The sequence below is a fragment of the Ammospiza caudacuta genome, chromosome 6 (assembly GCF_027887145.1).
Source record: "Ammospiza caudacuta isolate bAmmCau1 chromosome 6, bAmmCau1.pri, whole genome shotgun sequence".
In the NCBI taxonomy this organism is placed as follows: Eukaryota; Metazoa; Chordata; class Aves; order Passeriformes; family Passerellidae; genus Ammospiza; species Ammospiza caudacuta.
Window position 1 is genome coordinate 17675057 of NC_080598.1, and position 25546 is coordinate 17700602.

General features: G+C 41.0%; 2 protein-coding genes across 6 annotated transcripts in view; one reads left to right on the top strand and one right to left on the bottom strand.

Annotated features, from left to right (window-relative positions):
* KCNC1 (potassium voltage-gated channel subfamily C member 1) overlaps window positions 1-25546 on the top strand; it is a 120773-nt gene that overhangs the window by 90474 nt on the left and 4753 nt on the right. The window contains exons 3-4 of one of the 5 annotated variants that reach the window (XM_058806472.1): window positions 10471-10659; window positions 12592-14755. The exons of 1 other annotated variant lie outside the window; for it this stretch is intronic. In XM_058806472.1, coding sequence (XP_058662455.1) covers window positions 10471-10659; window positions 12592-12728 — 326 coding nt within the window. In that variant the 3' untranslated portion in view covers window positions 12729-14755. Of the gene's footprint in view, window positions 1-10470; window positions 10660-12591; window positions 14756-25546 lie in introns of those variants that run through there. 3 more of the 5 variants (XM_058806469.1, XM_058806468.1, XM_058806473.1) reach the window with 3 other exon arrangements.
* SERGEF (secretion regulating guanine nucleotide exchange factor) overlaps window positions 21581-25546 on the bottom strand; it is a 141345-nt gene continuing 137379 nt past the window's right edge. The window contains exon 11 of the mRNA XM_058806474.1: window positions 21581-23803. Within this exon, the coding sequence (XP_058662457.1) occupies window positions 23613-23803 (191 nt within the window). The 3' untranslated portion in view covers window positions 21581-23612. The remainder of the gene's footprint in view (window positions 23804-25546) is intronic.

Sequence of the window (25546 nt, forward strand, 5' to 3'; positions counted from 1 at the left end):
TGAGCTGTCCTCTGAGGGTGCCTTTCTCCATAAGGGATCACAGGTGACTGCAGCTCTAATTCAATATTGTCAGTTAAGTGCCTACAGTTCTGTGGAAGCACTTTGGATCTATTCCTTGCCCCCTGCCTCGTGTGGCATTCCTGCAACCTCACAGCTGAGGGTCACATGTAAAGCAGAATCTATAACTAATATAATGTAATACCTTGTTGTACAATTATTCATCTGTCACTTCCTGAAGAGATAAAACCAGTGGGTGTCACTTGTACTACTGTTGACTTTAGAATGTGAGTAAAAAATAACATCCTCTATGTCAAGTAATTTAAAAACAAAGAGGAGGAGCTATGTATCCAAGCACAGTGCTTAATGTTTCATGCTTTTTTCTGGCACTAGGTGAGATGTGAAAAAAAACTTATAAAATTAGAAAATCTCACCATACAAACCCTGTAGACCTCAGCCAGGGCTGAGGGTGTTTAGGGAAAGGACTGCACTAAGCTAAAAAACAAATGCAGAACTAAATAATAAATTTTAGGAGTTTTCATGCCTTAATAACCTAATGAGCACAAGGCACTTGGAGTCATGGGAAAACACAGATACAAGCACTTCAGCCAAATAAGGCCAACCTGTGCCAATCCTCCAGCACAAAGCAGATATAAATATGGTAAATCCTATTTCTCAAGCACATGGTTCCCATGCCAGCCAGTGCAGAATGCATTCCTGGAATATGAAAAAGATAATCTTGGCATCTCTTCCTTCTGCTGTACTGAGTATGGTTGGTATTTGCAGGACAGATACAAGAAAAGGCACCTCTGTGCAACAAGTACATTTCTGCTGCAGTACAATTAAACACACCAGATCACTCACCTGTTACTACAAAAGGCCAGGGGCAAGGAGGTATAGGGTATGAGGTCCAAGTTCTGTGCCCAGTCCACTTGCTTGTATCCCTCTTGGACTATACTTGCTGAATATTTTCTCTGAGCCTGTTGTTGACTTGCTTGTCTGTTTATAAGCACAAAGCTGGAATAACAAGCACTCTACCATTCCTGCTGTCATAGTTCTTTGTATCCATTCATCCACGTTCCATGTCTCAGAAACCATACTGTATAGATCATCATACTGTATTCCTCAGTCAGAGCAGCAATATAAGGTGGTAACATTACTCACCTGACTGCATTTTCCTGTAACCTGTCAATGATCCCCTGGGTGTTAGTGAGACTCTCAGGTGTTCGGGGTAGGTATAAGTAAACCCACGAGAGGATCAGGATGAAACTAGGAAGGATCTTCCAGAGCTCTTTGCAATGCAGGATTTCCAGAAGCAACTGTTCTCAGCACTGCATTAAGCACATATCCAATAATGCCTGTAAATAGCAAGATGCACTGGATCGACTTTCCTAGAGCTCCTGTACTTCTCTAGCAGTACCAGTAGGTAGGCAGCCAACATACTGTCACCTCACTTCAAGAAGTAGTACCTGTCAAGGGTGATATTCTCTGGGAGTGACGTTACTATGTTGGCCGAGTTAGTACTGGGAGAGACGGTCACCACCGTCACTGGAGTGCCTTTCCTGGGGACACGGCTTCCTGGAGGGACCCTGGTGGTGAGTAAATGTTGAAGAGGTAGGTTGGGTTGGAAGGATTCTGCATAACTCATGTAGCATACTAAATTCTGCTCTCGTGCAGTGTAAAGTCCTTCAGTACTCAGAATTTTCAAAATATGCAGTAATATAAAAACCAGGAAACTATAATAAACATACGTAGATATTGATTTTAATGGCCTTAGAATATTGGGGTAACTAAAATGAAGTTGTTATATAGGAATCTTAATTCTTTTACATGTTCACATTTCTCTCTTTTTTCTCTTTCTCTCTTTCGCTCTGTTTGTTAACATTTACTTGTTATTGCTCTACGTTGCTTGCGACTTGTGTATGTTACAGACTGTCACATTTTATTCTGTGAAGTTTTTCTCCAATTCCCATCAACCTGAGCTCCATGTTGGGCAGCCGAGGAGATTACAAAACAGTTCTTTATTGCAAAAGAACCAGGAATGTCACAGACTATAGGTAACTTCACTGAGGTTGTGACACAAAACCTGATGCGAGGTATTAATGCAAAGAGTAAGTACTTGGTATGAAAATAGAGCTATTTAGTCAAATTACTTTCTTTTTTTCAGATAGTCTGCATGGGAAAAATTAATTTTCATTACTCTCCAGAAGAAAACACTCCCAAACCTACCAATCTAGGATTCTTGTCACTCTCATGTGAAAACCAATGGTGCCTATGTCAACATATCATTGCTCATTTCCAAAGGCTTAAACCCATATTTTCTATGCTGTTCTTCTCTCTGCTAAACTTCCTTTCACACTCTCCAAGTCATCATTTCATCATTTTGTCATCCTTTGTCTGTGGTTTAATATATCTTCTACATAATTATTTTTCTAATGTAATATAGTTATATCCCTTTCACTTTGAGGACCTGATTAAACAACAAGAAAAATGAGTCCCCACCCATGGGATTCACATTTCTTAATCCTGTATGAGGCTCTGTAGCCTGTAAAATTGATTTCTGTAGCCAAAGATTGTCTGGCACAGAAGTATAATTGTTACTTTGCTGAATGATGTCCTGAGCAAAGCATTTTGTTTTACAATCTTCCCCAATTACTCCCATAAACTAGTTTTAAAGAATGGTAAAAAGTAGCTGATAGACATTATGATCGCTTTCCAGAGGGACAGCATGAAGCTTATTGCTTATTCTTAATTGTCAGGAACTCAGAAATCACTATAGTCATGTACCAACTCAAGAAAAGCTTATTTGTCTCAGTGTGAAGTTCCTTTACTACCTGATTTGCTGTTATGCTCTGACTTTCTCTTAATAAGTGAAGAAGCACAGCAGAGTTTCCATGCAGTCCAGCATAAAAGAATACAGTAATTTATACTGATGCAATTGATGAGTGGACAATGAATATTAATGCAGAGTAAACACTATCCAGGCAACTAAAACAGAAACAACTTGCTAACACAAGTGGAATTTGACTTCAAGAGACTCAAGAGAGTTGGGAATTTAACTGTAAGTACTTCCTTTCCATGCAACATCTCAAAGAGAAATCATTGAATAACAATTCTTTAGGTTGAAAAAGGTCTTTAAGGTCATCAAGTCCAACCTCCAACCCAGCACTGCAAGTCCACCACTAAACCATGTTCCAAAGTGACACACCCACACAACTTTTAAATAACCCTGGGGATGGCAACCTGACCATTTCCCTGGACAGCCTGTTCTAATGCTGGACAACCCTTTTGGTGAAGAAATGTTTCCTGATATTCAATCTAAACATCTCCAGCTGCAACTTGAGGCTATTTCCTTCTGTCCTATTACTTCTTACTGGGAGAAGATCAACACCCACCTGGCTCCAGCCTCCTTCCAGGCAGTTGCAGAGAGCGGTGAGGTCTCCCCTGAGCCTCCTCTTCTCCAGGCTGAACATCCCCAGCTCCCTCAGCCTCTCCTCACAGGACCTGTGCCCCAGGCCCTCCACCAGCCCCATTTCCCTTCTCTGGACTCTCTCCAGCCCCTCAATGTCTTTCCTGCAGTGAGGGGCCCAGAACTGGACACAGGATTCAAGGTGTGGCCTCACCAGCACAGGGGGACAATCCCTGCCTGGTCCTGCTGGCCGCACTATGGCTGATCCAGGCCAGGGTGCCCTTGGCCTTCTTGGCCCCCTGGGCACTGCTGGCTCATGTTCAGCTGCTGTCAGCAGCACCCCCAGGTCGTTTCTGCCCAGCAGGGTCCCAGCCTGTGGCCCAGCCTGTGGCCCTGTCTGGGGCTGTTGTGCCCAAGGCCAGGCCCCGGCCCTTGGCCTGGCTGACCCTCACACAGCCGGGCCTCAGCCATCGCTCCGGCCTGCCCAGATCCCTCTGCAGAGCCTTCCTGCCCTGCAGCAGATCAGCACTGCCAGCCAGCCTGGTGTGTCTGCAGCTGACTGAGGCTGCTCCATCCCCTCATCCACAAAATTGATCAAGATTTTGAACAGGACTGAGCCCAGCGCTGAGCCCTGGGGAGCACCACTGTCACCGGCTGCCAGCTGGATGGAATCCACTCACCTCCAGTCTCTGGGCTCAGCCATCCAGACAGTGTTTTACCCAATGAACAGTGCACTTTTCCAGGCTATGAGCACACAATTTCTCTAGAAGAATGCTGTGGAAAACCTTTCTCTCATCCATTAAGTGGGTCACCTTGGTATAGAAGGAGATCAGGTTGGCCAAGCAGGACCTGGGTTTCCTAAATCTGTGCTGGCTAGGCCTGATCCCCTGGTTGTCCTTCATGAGCCACATGATGGCACTCAGGACAATCTGCTCAGTGACCTTCCCAGGTACCAAGGTCAGGCTGACAGGCCTGAAGTTCCCCAGATCCTCCTTCTGGCCACTCTTGTAACTCAGTGTCACATTTGCCAACCTCCCCAGTGCACCAGTTCTGCTGATAAAGGATGGAAAGTGCCTTGGTAAGCCATTCCATGAGCTCCCTCAGTACCCTTGGGCAGATCCCTCTGGCCTGAAAACTTCTGTCTTCATGCTCACAGACCATTTCCCTTTGGATTATGGGAGATTAATTCTGCTCCCCATCTCTGTCTTTCAGCTCAGGGGACTGAGTACCAGAATAAAACTGGACTGACTATTAAAGACTATGACAAGAAAGTTGTTACATAGTTCAGCCTTTTTGTCACCCTCTGTCATATATCCCTCCTACATCCAATAAAGGATGGAGATTCTACTTAGCTCTCCTTTTGTTGCTAATGTATTTATAGAAAGATTTTTATTATCTTTTATGGCAATAGCCAGATTGAGTTCTAGTTGGCCTTTGGCCCTTTAAATTTTCACCCTGCCTGATCTCATGACATCCCTGTAGTCATCCTGAGCTGCCTACCCCCTCTTCCAAAGGTGAAAGTCACCCTGTTTTTTCCTGAGTTTCAGCCAAAGTTCCCTGTTCAGCCAGGCTGGTCTCCTTTCACCAGATCATTCTTTGGCACACAGGGACAGCCTTTTCCTGTGCCTTTAGGATTTCCTTATTGAAAAATGTCCAGCCTTCCTGACTTCTTTACCCTTCAGGATTGCCTCCCAAGGGACTCTGTCAACCAGGCTCCTAATGTCTGCCTCAAGAAGTTCAAGGTAGCAGTTCTCCTGACCCCCCTTTCTTACTCTCTAGGAATCAAAAACTGTATAATTTCATGATTGCTGTGCCCAAGATGCCTCCAACCATAATGTCACCCACAAGCCCTTCTCTGTTCACAAACAACAGGTCCATGAGGTATATTCTCTAGCTGGCTGACTAGGGAAGTAAAATCTAGGGATATAAAGTCAATGGATATTTTCAGATAGCAAGCAGCTCTTAACTCCTCCACAAATGAAAGTAAATATCTTTGAATACTTGAATTCCTACTCCTAATTTAATCATAATCATTGCTTAACACAAGAATTATCAGGCAAAAGTGCTGCTGCAAAACCAGGATGCAAAAAGGAATGTAAAACCCTTGCCTTTTTTTTTTTTTTTTTAAGAAAAAGACAGCTGGGGAAAATCTGTCCTCCAGCAGCCTCACGGCTGCTCTACTTCCCACTTCCAGATAAGAGCCTTGTAGCTAAGAAAAGCTAGAGCACAGCAATTCTCCACCCTCACCTCAGCTGTGCCACCCCTGCTCCTGTAGCTTTCTGTCACGATCCCAAAAGCCAGGGAAACCCATCTTCTCAAGAAGAATTCCCCATTGCCAGCAGAGTATGACACAGATAATGTTTGCCACAGTAACAACCCTTTTACATCACCAGGAGAGTATGACAGGACTGAAATACAGAAGAGTAATTAATTTGTGGAACACATAACCAATACTTTCTTCAGGGAGCCAGCTGGATTAAAGGTCTCTGCTCTTAGGGAATCTCATGGAGAACCTTCTTCATAAAACTCCTCAGGCAGCTACTGTAAACATTAATGGCACAATTTAGATGAAAATGACCCTCATGTTCTGAGAAAGAACCAAAGGACACTCAGTTGATCAGGAGTGGGACTATCCACAAACAGTAATAAAGGCAAAATCTTCACCTTTCAAGAAACTTACTTTCCTGGCCTTGTTCTCAGCTGCTCCTGCCTGCTTCCTGCCGGTCAAACCCTTCCCTCAAAACAAGCTCTGAAGTCACCCAATGTCTGCTTAGGAAAGCTGTAGGTTATCTCTTTCAATCTTTAAACAAGGCTAGGAGCAACACTTTCTCTGTTCTTCTGGAGGAAATTGTCAGTCACCTCATTTGACAAAAAAACCCCAAAACTATGTCTCCTATTTGCTCTGTTTCTGATCTAGAGCTGAGAAAACCCCATTTTTTTTAGCAGAATGTGGACAAATCTGTCACCGTGCGTGTGTTCAGACATTGACTTGTGGGCGACTATGCTCAGATACCTTGCTATGGATTGTGGGGTTTCTCTCCGCCCTGTTTCAGTCAGAGTGATCCTGTAAACACTGAAAATGTTCCCCTCTGAGAGTACCTTTCAACTCATCCATTCTTTGGAATAAGTGACCACTGCACAGGTCTGTAAACACATGGGAGAGGAGGACATGGGGGTTTGGGGGCACAGCTACAATCCTGAGATGAAGCAGGGAGAATTGCCACCACCCCTGACCCCAACATAACTTCTGACAATACCTACAGGGTAGGCCATGAACTTGTTTCTTGGCAGCTGTTGGAGAATGGCAGTATTTGCTCCAGGGAAGAGGACTGGGGTGACTTTCCCCATGCAGGAACCATTTCAGCACAAGCGCCACATTTCTAAGCATAGATTGAGGTCAATAAACGTATCATACAATTATGTCCACTGATACTCTGAACATAAGGTGCAATTCAAATAGTTGGAGAGTCAGTGTCAGACTCTTGATTATAATCAAAACCAGCAGCACTGGTAAAACCACTGTAACAATTTACAACAATTTGCTGTGGCAAAAGAGATGAGTAATGGAACAGCAGGTACATGGGCAGCTCTCTTGTGCTTCTCCACAATAAGCAGAGTACACTAATGCAAAATCCAGCAGTTCTCCTAAGTAGGGATATTTTTCATAATTCTTTCCCCCATTTTGAAATCCAGCATTTGCTTGGAAACACACAATGTACTTTTTTAATGTACTTTTCTACAAATGCAGAGGGATGAGATAGGGAAAAAAAAAAAAAAAAAAGTGGAAACCACACAAATGATGTAGTTGTGACACAAATTATTCACCTGGGAAATATGCTGAATATTTTCTTCACCCTCTCAGCCAAATCTCTGCAGGAGAATGTTTTGAGCTGGTGCAGTTTGCTAGGTATTCACAGATAGGACAATTAGGGAGATAAAGTGCCAAGCTGAGAGTCAGAAGATTTTGTTGTAAATAACCTCTTACATAGCAGTAGGCAAGTCACCTCACTACATGGTAGTTTTACCCATCTGTAAAACAGAGATGATAATATTGACTTCTCTTCATAGAACAGAACCTAAAGAACAAAAATGCTGTATGAGCCTAATTCAGATTCTGCTAGCAGGGATGGAAGGACTCACAAGTTTGTCAGGCCAAAATCAACCCTTAGAAGTTTTAAGCACCTGGAAATAGTTGTCATTAGCATAACTGGACTCAGAGTCACCAGACAGCAATGCTTGCATAGTTTTTCTTTATCTGCAGTTCTCAAACACAGGGTCAGTCTTGGAAAAAGCAAACATGCAAATAGAAATTGAAGAAATCAACCTGAATAATGTAATTTCATTCCATCTTTAGACCTTATTCCTAAAATTGTTCAGCACATCAATCTGCTAGTTAAAACAACGGGAACTTCTAACTGTGGACTGATGGCATCAGTGATGTTTATGTTTCCTTTACTCCTGTAACAGACTAATCACACACCTCCAGAAAATTAGGTACTGTAGCCAGTGGTTTGGAACACAACTACTCTACTTAGCACTTACTTACATACACCAGCATAGATGCAGTGTTCTGTGCTGGCAATTTCTCTGCTTCCTAAATATTCACCCAAGTTGTCACTGTGGATTAGCATGGCTATCCAGAATGTGATCCCTAAGGCATGGCCCATGACTGTAATGTTCAAGGGACATTAATAGGATAGTTCAGTAATTTGCCCACATCTCCAGCTACTCTGTTCTCTTCCTCTTGAATGGAAATAAAATAACAAGGTTGTGGAATTTTAACAAGCATAGAGGAAAAATCATCAGAGCTAAGGGACCCTGAAGAGGCTGTAAGAGCAAGTTCCAGCTCAAGCTACTAGAGATTTATAATGCAATTCAAGAAATTAATTTGAAGAAGGTCAATTTTGTTGCCATTCAAGCACAACAGAGCCTGCAAGCTGCTCCCAAAAGAATCAATGGCTGTTACCAGTGAGCAGCCTGACCCACAACCACTCTGCTCAGACTTGTTTTGAGCTCCTGAATGGATCAATTTGCCCTCGATCACCAAGAATTTCATTTGCAAACCTGGGCTCAGGAGCAGCAGTGGGTGTCTCAGAGATTTCAGCGCAGAGCTCTGCTGACTCAGCTGCCTCATTTCAGGATTAGAGCTACCAGCTTGTAGCAGTAGAGGCTTATGAAGCAGCCCAGTTCTTGCTCCTCCCCAGGAGGACTGCAGCTCTCCCCAAACACAGTTAAGTGATTTTTAAATACATGGCTCAGTACCTGCAGTGTCACGGTTTCTATGGCAGCCATGCCAGGTTTTTGTTCAGAGTGGTATTAAATAGCAGTGATTATTATGAACAGAAAGAAATTGCAACACAGTGAAACCTTAAAACTCTAGAATCCTATTGAAATTAGTGTCTACAAGTATTAAAATGCCCCTACAGCTTTTGCCACATTTTTAAATGTGTTGAGAGACCTAATTATTTCATTGCTCACACAACAAAACAAAACATTACTACATCCCTCTCAGGGGAAATAATTGGCTGATTCTACACAAAGAAAAATGGAGGCAGAGGTGAGATGTGCAGCAAAGACAGATTATGTTGTGACAAGCCAGTGACATCTAAATAGAAGAAAAATAAAGAATACAATTACTGGTGCATGATACGTGCACAGTGCGTGTCATGTACACCTGTGTGTGTGTGTGCGTGTGTGTGTATGTAAAGTAAGAAACATAACTTGAAAATGCTTCTGCCTTCTACCTATCTGTTATCCATCAGATGATCAAAATCATACCTCCAAACCCTACCTAACTGTATTTTTTTTTCTTTGAGGCTTGTTTTATTAGCTGGCTTCAAAACAATTGCAAATTAAATGATGATATTATATAGCATTTAGAACAAGCTAGTACATGAATGTAGAATGGGAACTAAAATTAAGTCTATCCATTGAATTTCTTTCCTTAAAGACTTGCAGGATCACCCATTGCCTTACAGTGTCTAGGTAATAAGCATTGTGCAACCGAGGTGTAGGATGCTGCCAGTACTGCTCAGTTAACATATCTCGGCATTTGTGGAGCTTCAGAAAGCGCATTTTGACTGTTTTTCCTTCCCTTCAACCAAAATACTCATATTGAGCTGTGCCATATTTCGAGTATATTCTCAATACACTAATTTGCACTTTAAAACCCTAAAAAAATCCTACACTAAATAGCACTTTAAATTGTTATATAAATGTAAAACCCAGTCACACAGAGAAAACATATGATTCTCAGTCTATCCTCATGGGAATGTGTGGAGCAAAATGGGCAAATCTGACAACCTATTGCCGCTATTTACAGCCAAGAGTAAATTTTACTCTATCTAGTTTCCAAATTCATGGCCTGCTGTAGTGTTTTGTGTATGTAGTGTCCTCTGCTGGCATTGCAAATACTGTATGTGTTTCAGAGGAGAACATCAGAAAATGGATTGGGTTTTCTTTAAATCCACGTTCTGCTGTCGTATTTCCATAGTAACGTACTCTGTGTGTCTAAAACGTGTACAGCCATTCTGCATGACTGATACTGGAGATGCTATAAAACCATCTGGGTAAATTTTGGGGAGGGGAAGAGCAGGAATTTCCCCCTCAGTAATACTGCACATGGGCGTAAACCAGCACAAACAGAATATACTCAAACAACTCTCAGTCCACTGCCTCTCCAGAGCTCTGAGCGACAGTAGGCTCCATGACAAACAGGTCATCCATGCACCATCCAATGTCATGCAAAAACATACTCTGATTTCTAACACGGTCTTCTGCTCGCAGGACTAGGAACCACTGCACGCCCCCTTCTGAAAGGGCCCCTCAGTGTGGACGTACAGGTGGCTGCTGTCACACCTAATGGGATCATCTTTTGTTTCTCCTCCCACTTAACAGACTTTATTTTATTTTGGTGCAGTGCACATGAACGCAGTGTCTAGGACAGATGTGCTACCTTTTAGAGTGTTGCTATAGAAGTCTTTAGCTGTGAACCCTTAATTTGCACCTGAACTCTAATAAACAGTGCATAGTGTTTCAATAGCCTTCTGCTTATATGTTTGAAGATTCGAAACTGAATGGTGAGGTGGCCAAGGCGGCGCTGGCAAACGAAGACTGTCCCCACATAGACCAGGCTATTACGCCTGATGAGGGCCTGCCCTTTACCCGCTCTGGCACTCGGGAGAGATATGGACCCTGCTTCCTCTTATCAACCGGGGAATATCCCTGCCCGCCTGATGGAGGAATAAGAAAGGGTATGTAGCTGGGGCCCTGTACCACGTAGCTAGCAACCGGTTTAAATAACTAAGAGAAAGTCAGCTTAGCTGTAGCACGCGATAGTGCGCTTGCTGTAGAGATGCACGTTTGGGCTGGAAACCACCACCTGATGTCTGCATTTGGAGTTTCTAACCTATTTCTTTCAGAAAGAAAAGCCTGAGGAGCTGTAACTACCCCATGCAGATATGCTAGGCAGTTGAGTCTTCCACCCCAGCTGGTGCAGGAAGCTTTAGTGGAGGATGCTCTACTATGTCCTTAAATTAGCCCATCCCATAAGGAGAGACCAATTAATGTATCATAGCAATGAAGGTTTGCCACTTGGAAAGCTCACAGAGCTTACCAGACTCTGAGGAGCACAGACTTGGAGGTGGCAGACAGAAGTGATAAAACACAAAAGCAAAACATACTCAAGAAAATAAGAAATTATTATTTAGTGACCTCAACAGAGCACTAAAAGAAATATTTGGATATTCACAGCTGGTTAGTTCACGAAAGAAAGAAAAGCATGGACATCTGTTGGCACAGGTTTCTTAAAATCCTTTCATAAATAAATCATTATTAGTTAGTTTCTCAGACTTCTGACAGGTATGAATCTCTCAGAAGTAGTTTGCTAATGGCCAGAATAATCTATTTAGCAACAGAAGTAAAATCCCATTAAAAAAGCATTCCCTTCTTAAAAGAGACTGTTTTGCTTAAATAATTTAATGTGAGGCAACCATACAAACCCAAAATTAGATCTACATCTATATGCATCAAAGGAATGGGAAAATTGGAAAAGAACTCACTCTCTTCAAATCAGTGTTTACCACTGGTGTACTGTATATAGTATAAGATAGAGTCAATATTTTAAAACTGCAAAGATTGTATGACATAACCATACACTGAGTATGGAATTCCCATGTGCCATGATGGGCAATAGTTATAGTAAATGCCAGTTATAGATAGTGTATGCATTTATAAGTCTAAAGCTTATCATCAACAAAGATATAGTAGGACCACAAGACTTTCATATGAAAGTATATCCTCTAAAATTTACCTTTGTAGCAAAGCGTTTTACTTGATTCTGTATTGGATAAGCATTGGCCGTGTTCATTCAGCCTGGGCGAGTTCAGGTGGTTCCAGTGGATCAGGGGAACACTCCAAATGGCACATCCTTTGGGATGGGGAATGTATGGTTTTCACGATGCACTGCAACCTCCTCTCGTTCCTGAATGAAACAGAGGCTGGTTGGCTAAAGAGTAATATACGTCAGCATATTGTTGGCCTGTTTGAAACATGTTGAGAGCATCTTAATTGTTGTTCCAACAGAATTTCATCCATAGTTTGTGCAACTCTCTGTACACTTGCTGAGCTGTTTACGTGCATGCTTGAAAAATAAGGGGGGAGGGAGGGAGGGAAATTGAATGCATGCAATTTTGTTTTCTTTCTTTTTCTTTTCTTTTTTTTTTAATGCTGAGAACAAAGGAGTAGTATCTCTACAGCAACACATTCAATTCTATGGATTTTGCTGCCTTGTCCCTCTCCTGCCCCACAAAGATACCACAAACCTTAATTTTGCCTGAGGTCACAATGCATGAAGTGGAAGGGAGAGGTATGTGTGAGTGTATGACGGAGACATAGAAAATCCCTCCCACTGACTCTTCTTTTTTTTAGGGTACAACCATGTTGCTGCCTGTAGGATCAATTACATAGCCTGACCATCTTGAGAAATGATGATTTTTTTTTAAAAATGTATATATTTTAAATTTTTTCTGTATTCCAATGGCCTTCTGAGTCATGTTGCAAGCGATACTACTCTCGGCATGTCCGTGCATGCGGATGCTATTGAACTGGCTACGATGTTGACCTCATTCTTAGTCCATTCTGTCATTGATCCAATGCTGTACTTTGCATTTTTCTTTTAAATGAAGGTTACGAAATGTCACGGAGCCTTAACAGCATAGCTGGCATAAGTGGAAAAGCGATAGGATTATCCTCAGTGTCTGCGCCCTACAGCTCTCCTAGCCCAGTGAGACGTTCTTGGTCTCCCATCCCATCTATTTTGTAGCATGGATCAGTAGCAGAGAATGGTCTAAAAAGCTTTACTTTCAATTAGCCTATGCGATGTTGCATATAGTCCAGGTGACTAAGTCTGAAGATGCAATGTCTCACAGTAGCACCCGCTGCAAACGGTGTTACTTCTGATGCTTAGGTGACAACACTCCTAAATAGCACTCAGATGACAATAGGCAGGCATTGGCGTAGCACTGGTGGGCCATACGTGCTGCATGGTATCACTACATAGGATGAAGGGTAGATGCACCAGATGGCTTCCTTCCTGGTGCATCCTGCTAGTATATGCTTATTGTGGCTAATGGTGGATCTACTGGCTCTGTATGGAATGGGTTAGGCGTTTAGTCGATGCTGAAACATGCCAACGATGGAAGATTTTGCTTTTCTCAGGATATTTTTGAGCCATAGGAACCCTGCAGGAGTTTGAGCAAACAAGCACAGTAGGATGAAACTTTGCATGGGCACCTATTTTAAGCTGAAAGCAATACTCAGACACACTGTAGAGAGGTCTCAGTCTGGCTGACTGCATGGAAAAAAAAATCCTGTTGAAGAAGAATATGGCTGCCTCTGCATGTAGCTATCTCACCTTTTCTTCCTTCCTTTAACACTAAGATGCCGAGCTTGATGTGAAAAGCGCAGGGAAGAAGCTCAAGTACTGATTGTATTCTTTACATGCAGATCTTTGCAAAGAAAGTCCAGTCATTGCTAAATATATGCCAACAGAGGCAGTCAGAGTGACCTGACAAGGCAAGATGGAGATGAACATTGATGGCTAATAAACATCTCTGTGGAACTGTGCAGGCATAGAAGACCTTCTCATTTGGACAAAGTTAACTCGCTCCATGCAGGTTTTATGGATGATTCTTCGTGGTTCTGGAGTTGTACTAGAGATGCAGGCTTTTTCTACGGCCAAAATGTAACAAAACTGTAGAAGATCTTTCTTTTTTTTTAATCTATTTTTTTGTTCCAAAGCATGAGTTGCATGAAGACAAAAATGAAAATGAAAAAAAAAAAACAAAACAAAAAAAAACCCAACAAAACAACACACACACAAGAAATACTGCAAATGTATGATTAAGGAGAAAAAAGAAAAAAAAAAGCAAAGTTATATATTTTCTTTCAAAGCTCTTTACTTTTACATACATTGTTGTAGCGAAAATGTAAAACATTATAAAACTGTACATTTCTTTGCTATGGATCGCTTCTTTTTGTATACAAGATAAAGAGTAATGGTTTTAAAAAGTGCAATCAGGCAGTCATCGGTCATATTGACCACGCCTTCACAGTTCATCACACCAACATGGAAATCCAGAACTTTTAATCCAACTAGAAGTGTATAAAAATAAGAAAAACTTTTTCCTGTCTGTTTTTGTTGGCATGCTTGTGACACATGGGACCTTCCTTCGGACCTGACAGTAACAGCTGGTTAATTTTCCAGCTCTGGTTATGTTGTATTTTATTGATGTATAGATCCAACGTAAAAACCCTTCATAAATTGTTCATATTAAGTAATCAGTATGAATTTTAAACAAAAGAGGTGTTATTTTAAAACTGGGACTTATAGTACAAAATCAGGAAAATACTCAAGTATAAATGGTCTCAAAGTTTAAGAAACAAGACAACAGCATTGTATGCAATTTAGTACCGAGTAAAATGCATGCACAATGTTATGCAAAACAATTCTAGCATGAAAATAAATTTTGTATCATGGTTTCAGTGCCTGCTGTATAGTGTAAAGGGGAATCCTTTTCTGAAGCAATCAGGGGTTTCCAGAGACTTGCTTCTAAAATCTTGAATAAATACAGTGTTCTCAACAGAAATGTAGGAGAAAAGCTTGGTATTGCTTTGGTTCTACAATGCTAATTTTGGTTAGTAGATAATAAATGAAGCCTGCAAACACTTGATACAACTGATGTCTAAAGAATTCACACCATTAGTAATTTTACAAGGGAAGATTAAAAACCCCTATAATGATCTAGGTATCTTCCTTCCCTCCCCAACAATAATAAATGTTTGTCTTTTTAGCTGATTAAATGAATTCAGTTTTTCTTACTTCTTCGGGCCCCATCCTTCACTTGTTCATCACTGAGCCACACCACTTCACCTGATCCGAAACAGAAAGAAATCCACATGTCCGAGTCACACTTGATTTGCCACACAAAACATGCACCAGTAAGATCTGAGAAACACAATGGGATTAAGTTTCATTTTAGATGCTACAAATGACAACTATGGACTGTGTGCCAACAGCATTGTAGTTGCCTGAGCATTTTTGGTAAAGTACTTCTATAAAGGAAGGATACACAGCTTTATCCTCATGTGAGGAACTTCAAAAAAACTGGCAATCTTCTAGGCAACCTACAGCATCTGCAATTACTGATGGGAATGGAAATGTAAAGGAATAATGTCCCTATAGTCTGGAGGAAGTAGAGATTAAACCCAAAAAAAAAACCCAGAAGAAACACTCATGGCTCTGGTAAGTGCTAAATTATACACAAAAAGCCCCCAACTGCAGCTGGACCTTGTCATCACAAAACTCTACTCCAAAAGAAACACAAGGAAGACCTCAAGCTGTGTTTTAGGGATAGAGGAAAGGCTGTATATAATTAGAGAACTCCTTTGTAGTCCTTGATACAGCATTAAGTACTTGATTTCTGCTTTAGTTTCCCCCAAGAACTATTTTTCTCACACTGTTTCTATGCCATCATTCTCAGAAGATGAAATTTCTTACCTCCAGATGTAAGATCCAGATTCATCCAGGATTTGCTTAATGAACAACTTTTCCTCTTATAACGTATTAAGAATCCAGAAATAGATTTATCTACTCCATTTTTTATTTAACACTGACTGAAGGGCCCAGTGCTAATTCTCCATCACCATAAGGAATACCAACAATTCAGCCCTGTAAATCCCATGTAGGTCTTCACCTTCCACTGCACTTTGCATCTATCTGAGCCTTAGAGGACAGGTTGGCTACATTTTACATTCCTCACTCTTGTTTTCATTTAGGTTCTCCTCTCAGTCTGATTTGAGGTAACCATGTCTTCTGGATGACTTCTAAAACCCTTCAGAAACAGAACCATCCACTGCCCTTCAAAAGATGCTCTAAAGCTTAAGATCTGTTTGACCCCAGAGTTCCCCTTGCACAACAGCGGCAGCTCTGACAACACAGGGTGAGAGGGAAACAAGAGAAGTGGAAAATCTCACAAGTTAATGCATTGAATCCTAAGGGAAATTTACCACATTGTCCCAGCTGCCTTGCAGTTAAGGAGCTTTTGCTTAGGTACTATGATTAAAACATTAATTCCTTCATGCCTGCCCCCTCTCCCTACAGGAGGTGCATGTCTTTATTAAAGCATTAAATCTATCCATGTGGGTAGATTCTGACTTCAGGCTTCAGTAATGCCACCAGCTACTCCTCAGTTCACACCATTGCAAGTAAGAGCAGAAGTTGGTTTTGCAGCTCAGTTATATTCTGCCTGTTTCCAGCTGTAAAGGAACATCTGTGCTTCCTCCTCTGTAAACTCAGCTTTCAGCAGTGAGTTCCCACCTCTAAGACCCAGTGCTGGCCCTTCATCTGTACCCACTGTCAAGTAATTAGTGGCTTATTAATTGCTAACATTTAAAGCTCAACCACAACTTCTACATATATAGCTTTTCCTCTGACTGCATGAAGGTACTCATTTTTTCTGGACCAACCTCATGTGTCTCCACAATTGAAATTTCAGACGGAAGAAATTTCTGAGAAGAGGTTTCTGCTTTTTCACTCTACCAAAAAAAAAAAAAAAACCCTAGCTAAAACCACTGTGATAACAGTCAAGTGCAGCAGTCATTAATCTGGATAAAGTGATTTTTCATGTAAATTGCCTCCTCTCTCCTTAAACTTTCAGGGCCAAAAAGAAAATACATCACTGAAACAAATGTCTGCTAGGACAAATGAGCCGAGTGAAATACAGAAGAGAGCAAGCAGGGCTAAGGCAAGAGCATTCAAAAAAGAACTGAGCACAAAGCTGCTTACAAAAAAGATATCCTGAAGATATTATCCCGCCAGTTTGCATATCCCTTTCATAATTTCAAAAAAAGGCAGCCTACTTTTCTGCTTTCCATATAAATCCTGGAAGGAACTTTGCCTCTGAGCTCACCACAAACTACCTTCACTTCAGGAAAATATGCTTAAATGATGAAGGTTATTTTTAAGTCACTCACTTACTTGAGTCTGGGCATAAAAGTCCTGTCTGTTCAGGACTCCCAAAGCCTCTGCATTCATCTAGGACTGTAAGGGCCCAGTTTTTCTCCTAGGGAAATATAAATGTTCATTTGCAATCAAGAACAATATTTAAATTTAAATAAATTTAAATTTTTGGTTAAATATTCAAATTTAACCAAATGTTAAAAAACAGGTCCAGAACTGCATCCCTTGACTTTCGTTATCTGACAAAGCAAACGCTATAACAAGATATCTTCCCTGTCTCAGCCTGGCACAGCCAGGTTTTTCAACTCTCAGCATTCACCTGAACACTTAAAAAACTTCATGCAAGTGCATGGGTCCAAACATCTCCAGACACCAAATATTAAAAGTGTGTGCTCCAAGGCTTCCACCATTTTTCCTGCTGCCCAAGCTAGAGATTCCTTGGGCAGCAAAAGGCAAAATGTTACATTTGTGTTAGCTCAGCTGTCACTCTGAGGTACCTGCAGTGCCTCTGGACTCAGGGCTTAGCAGGGATGACACAGCCTGTGCAGAGGCTGCTGACTGTGAGTCACAGCAGCACAAGAGCACGCAAGGCTTAAGCCCAGGGAAAGCAGCTCAGCAGGGGCCACACTTTGCTGGGGTGGTGTCAGTGCAAGTGGGTGACTGCAGGAAAGGCAGCAGCTCAGGCGGTGGGAAATGAGAAGGACTCAGGAGGAGTTTGGAAAATGGGTTATGCAAGCAGGAGCAGTGGAAACAGCAATCAGCAGAGAGTGGGAAAGAATGGCCGTGAGATTAACTCAAAATGATCCTCAAGAGCCACTAGCCTACAAGGTAGAGCCTTGGCCTGGGACTCAGGAAATGGGAATTTTATTCTTGACTCCCCTGTGGACACGCTGGGTTACCTTGGTTGGGCCAATTTCATTTTTTGTGCCTCAGCTTCTGTTTCTGTGACATTATGCTCTTTTTAAAGTGTTCTGATGTCAAAGGAGGAAAAGCCATATTTAAGAAGGAATAGTTATTATAATCTACTCAGAATTAAGGCACCAGAGGAGAGAAGTATCTCTTCATTATTTAAAAGATGCCATATTTCCCTGTCTGCAGAAGAACACAATGGCCCTGTAGGAATCCCTTTTCTTTTGTACTTTAAAGCAGAGGATTATTATGGAAAATGATTAAGCACCCACACAGTTAAAATGACAGAGCATTTTCATTACTGATTGGCAACTCCTCTGCTGCCCTAATTTAGGTACCACATGTCTTCATGCATTCAAATCAGTAAAAACAAAACAAAAGCTAAACTCACTTGACATTTGCAGCCAAAAACTAAAGTCATGTCAGAACATAAAAAATCTCCCAATTCCTGGCCTCACTTCTAAATAAAAAAAAAAAGAAGTAAAAACTCAGTCTGCTAGCAAAGTGTTCACATATACTTAAAAGAACTCTGGTGACCAGGGAGTACTGGAACAATATTGAATTGACATTCTGAAACTCCACTTACAACTCTCAACCCCAAAACCTGAAGACAGAACTGCTCCCAAAGACTGCATAGTATCTGGATAATCAGGTGGTCCACAGGCAAAGCAGCCTGGAAACAGATGAGGAAGTTGGAAATGAACTGAGAGAGAGGCTGACCAACACAGGAATTGGACACTCCACCCATACCAACCTGCAAAGGTACATCTGGAAATGAGACAAAATCCAACACGTCACCAAACAAAAATGCCAGAGAAAATTTTGCAAAATAAATGTCACCCCTGAATTTTCTCCTCTTTCAGCCAGCTTTTATTCAGGCATAACTACTTTGTTGTTCTGGTTTCCAATCAAGCTGAGGAATGTGTTCTCCCAATACTCTAAATTTATGCTTCCTCACTCTCCCACAAGGAAACACGTGGTTCATCCAGTCCATGATTCAAATACAGAGACTATTTTCACTGCTGAATATTTTCAGTCACATACTCTATTTTGATGTTTTACAGAGGCACTGATGAGTAAAAACTGCTGCTGCATTAAAAACAGGTGAATGCTGAGACAACTGACTGATGAACCTGAATGAAATGCACAAATAGCTCAAGACTGTGCCTGACTTCAGTCCTTTAACATCTAAATGGGTTACAAAACAACAAGGGCTCTACACATGCAGTTCCTCCAAATTAGCTTCAAAGGCAGATATGATACAGACCTACATCTTCAGTTATATTCACCCAGTAGAAGACCATTTCCAGAAAAGCAAAGCACTTAAATTCAAGGCTATTATTCTTGCTAACATAGAGCAAAATATGCAAGATCAGCATTTACTGGGAAATAAGAACAGCACAAAAGCTAAAGCAAAAGAACAAAGCACATACTGCCTCTTTTTTGCACATGTATCAAGATATTAATATGTAAAAAGTTAAAAGTGGCCAATTAGTTTTGTGTCAGCTGGAGTTGTCAGCAAATTCCATATAGGTGCCACTTTTCTACTGTGCACATTTTGAACCACAATCAAAACCACACAAAATTATTCTCAACCCCAGGCTGTATCCATTCCAAGCCTTTGGAATTTTCAGCTAGTAGCAAATAGCATAAGCAGGACTCAAATACTGATAAAAAAATTCTGGAGTCCTTTTCTAGAAAATACCTAGCTACAAGAAAAAGCCCAAGACTTACCATGCACCATAAAAATATCAAAATTGCTCAGAGTGACCAAGGTCTGTCATTGTCTTGATCTCTAACATGGAAAAAGGAACTGGAAGTCCCAAAATTACTTAAGTCTTGTTGAAATCAGATCCAGAGTTCATGGAATCAAATGGAAAAAATAGTATTTGGTTAAATGCTGGACTAGATCAGAGGCCTGATCAAAATATTTCTGAGTCTGCAAGGTGAAGATAGATGTTGCTGTTTTTGCTGAGGAGAACTGGAAATTTCAAGATATGCTACGGATGAGAAAACACCCAAACACTGCAGGTCAACAACTCACATTATTATAAGTAAACAGTGGGAGAACAATAACATCAATGAAACAGGATAGCTTGTCTCTCATCTCACTCCCACCACAGCAGCAGGCTGGAATGCTGTTGTGTCGTGAGATTATTCAGTGCTCAGGAGCTGTATCTTGGCTCTGTCCTCCCCCTCCTTTCCCCTGTGTTTTAGATGACTGCATCAGGCTCTCTATTGCCATTCATTTAAATATTTTTCCATGGTCACCTTTCTCTTCTACATTCAAACTGATCTCCTTGATCAGTTGTCCATCCTTATTTCTAAGTCTCACGACTCAACACATGTCATAAAAAGCACAATCAAATCACTTTCTCCCACCCTCCCCACAATCTCTCTGTGCTCAAAACATGCAGCTAAGAAAAAGCTCCTGTCACTCATTCAGAAGTGACCTTTGTGGTGATTGCAGATGGCAAGCCTAGTCAGACACCAAAAGGACTGCCCACCTGCAGACAGAGAAGTCAGTGTTGTATAAGGAGCAGTGACTGGGCAAACCATCTTCCATCTTTCAAATGAACACACTTCAAATACAGAGCCTGGCACGCTGAGCACAAATGCATCAAATAACTCAGAATGCCACACCAAGTCAAATAACATCAGTGACCACCAAGTGGCCCAAAAAAATCCGCTGAGAGACAGAAACTTCTGACACAACACACATATCGTCCCACCAACATTCTTTGAACTGGAACAGGAGCATCTTGTGCAGGTGCACATGGAGGTTTCATGAGTACATCTGCAGATCTCCTAGGACTTCAAATAACAGAAAGGCACACAACAGCTTTCTTCTCTTTCTCCCCCTCCACCAAAAGGCCTGAAAATTCTCTGGACTGAAGGTCAGCAGTTCACAACTTGTTCTCTCTCATGAATGTCAGCTCACTGTGGCAGGTTTACTTATCTTCAGAAAACAGGAGGGGAGAGCAGCTGCACACATGGTTAACTTGCTCCAGTGTCTTTCTGTAAATATATATATATATATTATAAACTTTGTCAGTTCATTTCCAATTGAACCTGAATGCAGAATGCTTATGTAACAGGCTTCTTGCTTCATTGACCACAGAAGACCTGTTAAAGAACTCTGAACCAGAGCACACTGGGTCTGCATTTTGCCTTGCAGAGACTGACCTTATCCACGAGGATTATCAACAGGCAACAGTCACAAACTCTTAACATCAGCATGGAAAGTTGTCGTCTTCCACTTGATAAGGAACTTTTCACTGTGTGTTCCCTTCCTCACAGAGAAAGTCATAGCTGATTTTGTACAGTGCTTTATTCTGCAAACAAAGCCACTGACATACAAAACAGGGCATTCACTTCTGAAAGAACGAGCAGCAACTTGGTTTTGACATTCAGCCATGCACCTTCTACAATGAATTCAATTCACTGTCTGTACTACAGCAGGACCTAGAAGCCCTGACTGATGACAAAGCCCTCACTACGTCAAGAAAAGTCATTACTTCCCAAAGTCTTCAAGCTATATAGGCACAACAAAGGAGAGAAAAACGCAGTTCCTGCCTTTCAAAGAGGAAGATCAGACGCAGATATGAAACACCAGATCAGGACCAGGAACAAACTCACATACTCCTTTGCTTCTTCACCACATCACCCCAAATCATTCCTTGCATTCCAAAAGTGGGTTCATGTTACAGGAATGAAAAACTGAAAACAATTTCAAATACCCAATTTACATTTATTTGTTACATAATTTGTTGGACTCCTCTGTAATGAACTGCAGCTACAGCACACACAGTCACATGTCCAGTCCAGTAAACCTCATGTAAGGCACATATTGGCATGATTAATCAAGGAACAGACTTGTTTAGAGGAGATGATTACTGAAGCAAGAGAACACGTTTATTTGGTAGACAGATTTTGCAGAAATCATAAATAGAAACCTCAGACAAGACTGTGAAAGAAAGCACGAGAAACTGTTCAGTGCATATAATAGAGAAGCTTTGGTATCCAGAAAGTGGCATTGAGAACAGTCAATAAATATCAACTTAGATAATTATAAGTGCAAGAGGTCACAGCCTGGAGCAGTATATTGCCATGAAGAGCCACAACTAACACATGGATTTAAAAAAAATCCATTTTACAACAGAAATCTTAATTCTACATATTTTTCAGAGGATCCATTTGATTATTCTTTTGGTATCTGTAATAGTATATTATAAAATAATAAAATCAACTTCATAGTCTGCTCAAGTTTCTTATCTGCTGAATAGAAAAATAAAATACTCTTGAAAGTGAAGCCAAGAACTATAACTGCTGTAAAATCAAGGGTGAAAAAACCCATGCAGCCCATATTATCACCTTAATTCCTTCCCCTTCATATGTAAGCTGATATATCATTAGGTCTTCCTGTCCTATTTCCTAAGAGCCTTTCTCTGAGCACTCTGCAATTCTGTAAGGCTTCTTCCTTGGCAAGCCTGCTTTAAAAATTAAACCACTGTTTAGCAACAGTAGGTCTCATTAAAAGGTGCATTTACTACACAGTAGAATTCTCTATATTTAGAACTTGAAATACGTTAAATACCACAGCAAATGTAAGTGTTGTGGGTGGTAAACATCCAGTTTAATGGCATCCACTGTATTTGTATGGGAAAAAAACAGTTTTATAAATAGCTTCCAAAATTTTGCTACTAACAGGCAAACACATCTCATTTTACACTTGTTCCTTTCTCCTACAAGTGCTAGGCCTATGTTCTCTGTCAAACTCCCACCTGGAACAAGTGCTGTGGGCATGCTGTGAAACAGCAAATCAGTTGGGCTGCAAAACAGAAGTGAGAACCAACCTGAAATTATCAGGAGCATACTGGTCTGCCTTTTAGGCTGGAGAACTTGTAAAATCTTTCTGGTTAGATTTTGATGTCTTCCTACTCCAAGGCAGATGGAAACACAGGAGCTAAACTGGATCAAGCTGTCCTCAGCAGCCACAACTGACTTATGCCCTTTGATAGGAACCTTTTGAATGTTTCTAAGAGCTCTTAGTTTTTCTTCCCTAAGCAGTAGCTTCAGAAACTTCAGATTTGGTTTGCAAGTTAATAACTTACGCAGGTCTGCATCCCTGTAAATCTATAATAAACTGATGTCTGGCAGAGAAAATAATCGATGAAAAATATTGCTCCTTTCAGTTTAATCAAGACAAAGCTAGTTCAAAAGGGCCTCATTTTCCCCTTTTGCCAGCCTTCTAAATTATATTGCTTCTTTTCTTTTAATCCTAATCTTCTGCTTAAAAACTGTGCATGCATCTAGCCACTTTCACTGGCATTTCTCTGTGACACAATTTTCTGAGTTGCTGGGAGGTCACAACCGCAGTAGAAGTTGGCAGGTGAAACATTTCATGATGTAAAGATACAATAACAAAAACCACCTTTGTCAGACTATTTCTTCAGATTGAATTTATACATCAGTAAGCCATTAAGCAGTTAGTTTCTTCCTCAAAGACTTCTCAGAAGAACAAGAAAATGTAAATCTGTCTTCAGTTGTATTGCACCAAGGCAGAACGTCTGTAATTCTGTCTGTGGGCAAGAAAGTCAATTCCTGTGGCAAGAGCCCAGAAAACACTTTTTAAAATATTACAGCTTTTTATGCATAGTCGTTCCTTTGGGATTTAGGAAAAATATCTGCAGTTTCCAACTACTGTTAATCATGGGCAGCTCCCCTGCAGTGCCTCTGAGCTGCACAATCCAAAGGTGTCCATCCACATCCATGATGTTATGATTCCAGGTGCGCTGGGTCTAGGGAGGAGTTTTGACAGAGGGCCATGGAGTGTCCTGCCCCACATCCAATTAAGATCTGTTTTGCACAGCCAAGAGCTTTGACTGGCTTTGGGACATGAACATTTGCTTCTGTGCCATCACCACACATCCCATGTTCATTCCATCCCCAAGAGAAGCACTGGCCACCTGTAAGAGAGGACAGAAAATACAGAATAATCACCACAGTAACACAACAGCTTTGGTTAGCTTTGAGGAGCAGATTTGTCAAGTCATTTTCTGTTTAGTTTTTAAGAAATTCTGCTAAGGTGGGAAAAGTATTCTGGTTTTCTTCAAAATGTAAATAAACCCAAATGACTGATTCTGCATCCTGTTCCATATTGTTAGCAACAGAAGAGAGATCAAAATAACAAAGACACTTGAAAATAACTTAGTAAATACATAGTTCAGTATTTATGCAGAGCCCACAGAAATCTCTCTGCATTTTAAGAGCCCTCCCTGAAATGATGTAGAATCTCTTTCAAGTTTCCCCCAGTAAGCAGAATTATGATAAATCAAGAGCAGTGACTTTATTCATTCACAGCACGATCTGCAGGATTGGGGAACACAGAGCCAGAGTTCAGCCACATTGCATTTCATTCCTAGCTTCAAGTTCACATATCACCTCTTTCCTTTAAATACAAGCCTTCAACAGCCTGCCCTACTCTTAATCATCCCACCTCTTGGGCTTGCTTTGATATAATTTCACTGCTTTTATTATTCTTACTTTTCCTCATTATTATTTATTTTTGTAATATCTATTCTTTCATATCCCAAATAACAATTCATGTATTATTACTACCCCATAGTACTCTTTATTGAAGCACAACATGCAAATTTTGCTCTATAAAAGGCTGGCATAATAAAAAATCCACCAAAACCTCCTTGTTCTGAACTACAAGTGCTATTTCTTCCCTATTTTCTATTCCTTATTTAGCTGCCAGAGACTGTGTCTGTGACTTTCTGTACTAAAAAAAAAAAGCCATCCTGCCATATAATCATGTTTGTGATGCCATTGTTATTTTTGAAAAGCAGCAGGTAATAACAGCAGTAAGTAGCATTCTGGATTCCAAATGATGAGAAGAAAAGTGCCAAAATTCACAAACTCTAATCTCAGGCATGATTTTACTTTTCAAAATTCAGAAACAGATTATTGCAAAGCTAGCAGGGCCATCTTCCCTGCAAATCCTGTAACATTTCGCTGTCCTCTGCTCGCTTTATATCATCAGTATATTGATGTTCCCCTCTTCTGCAATGAACTGTAAACATTACTGAGGCCAGATGTAACTAGGCAATGACATTTCATTTTCCTGACAATCTTTAAGGCAATGGAACACAACAAAGCACCACCAGAAAATCACAGCAGGCAAGGCACATCTCACCTGACAAATAAGTTCTGCCTCTCTTATCTCAGAAGGCACCAGATGTTTTCATGGTTGTGCATGTGCAACATTGACAGCACAACCTACACCCCAAATGCACTCACATGTGCTGCCAAAAAGTGCCAAAATCTGAGTGGGCAATATATCCCATTTAAAAATCAACAGTGTGTCCTACAGGTTAAGGGAATTTTGCTTTTTGGTAAGGTTCCAAGTTAAAATGTTTCTGTAAATATTAAAACACAGAAAAAAAAGACACCTCAAGCCCATGCTGGAGACACATCTCAGACTAACCATTCAAGGAAGCTGCACCTAAGAAAAGACATCTTTTGGCACAGTTAATATGTGAACCCTGCAGAATGAGCCAAGCTTACAAATGTAATGAAAAGAGAATGCAACAAGCCCTAACTTTAATAAGATCACAGTGATAACTTTTTGTAACTAGACACCAGCAATTACTACAACAATTTACATGCTTCTATGAACACTCACTACATGTGCTTAAAGGGTTTCT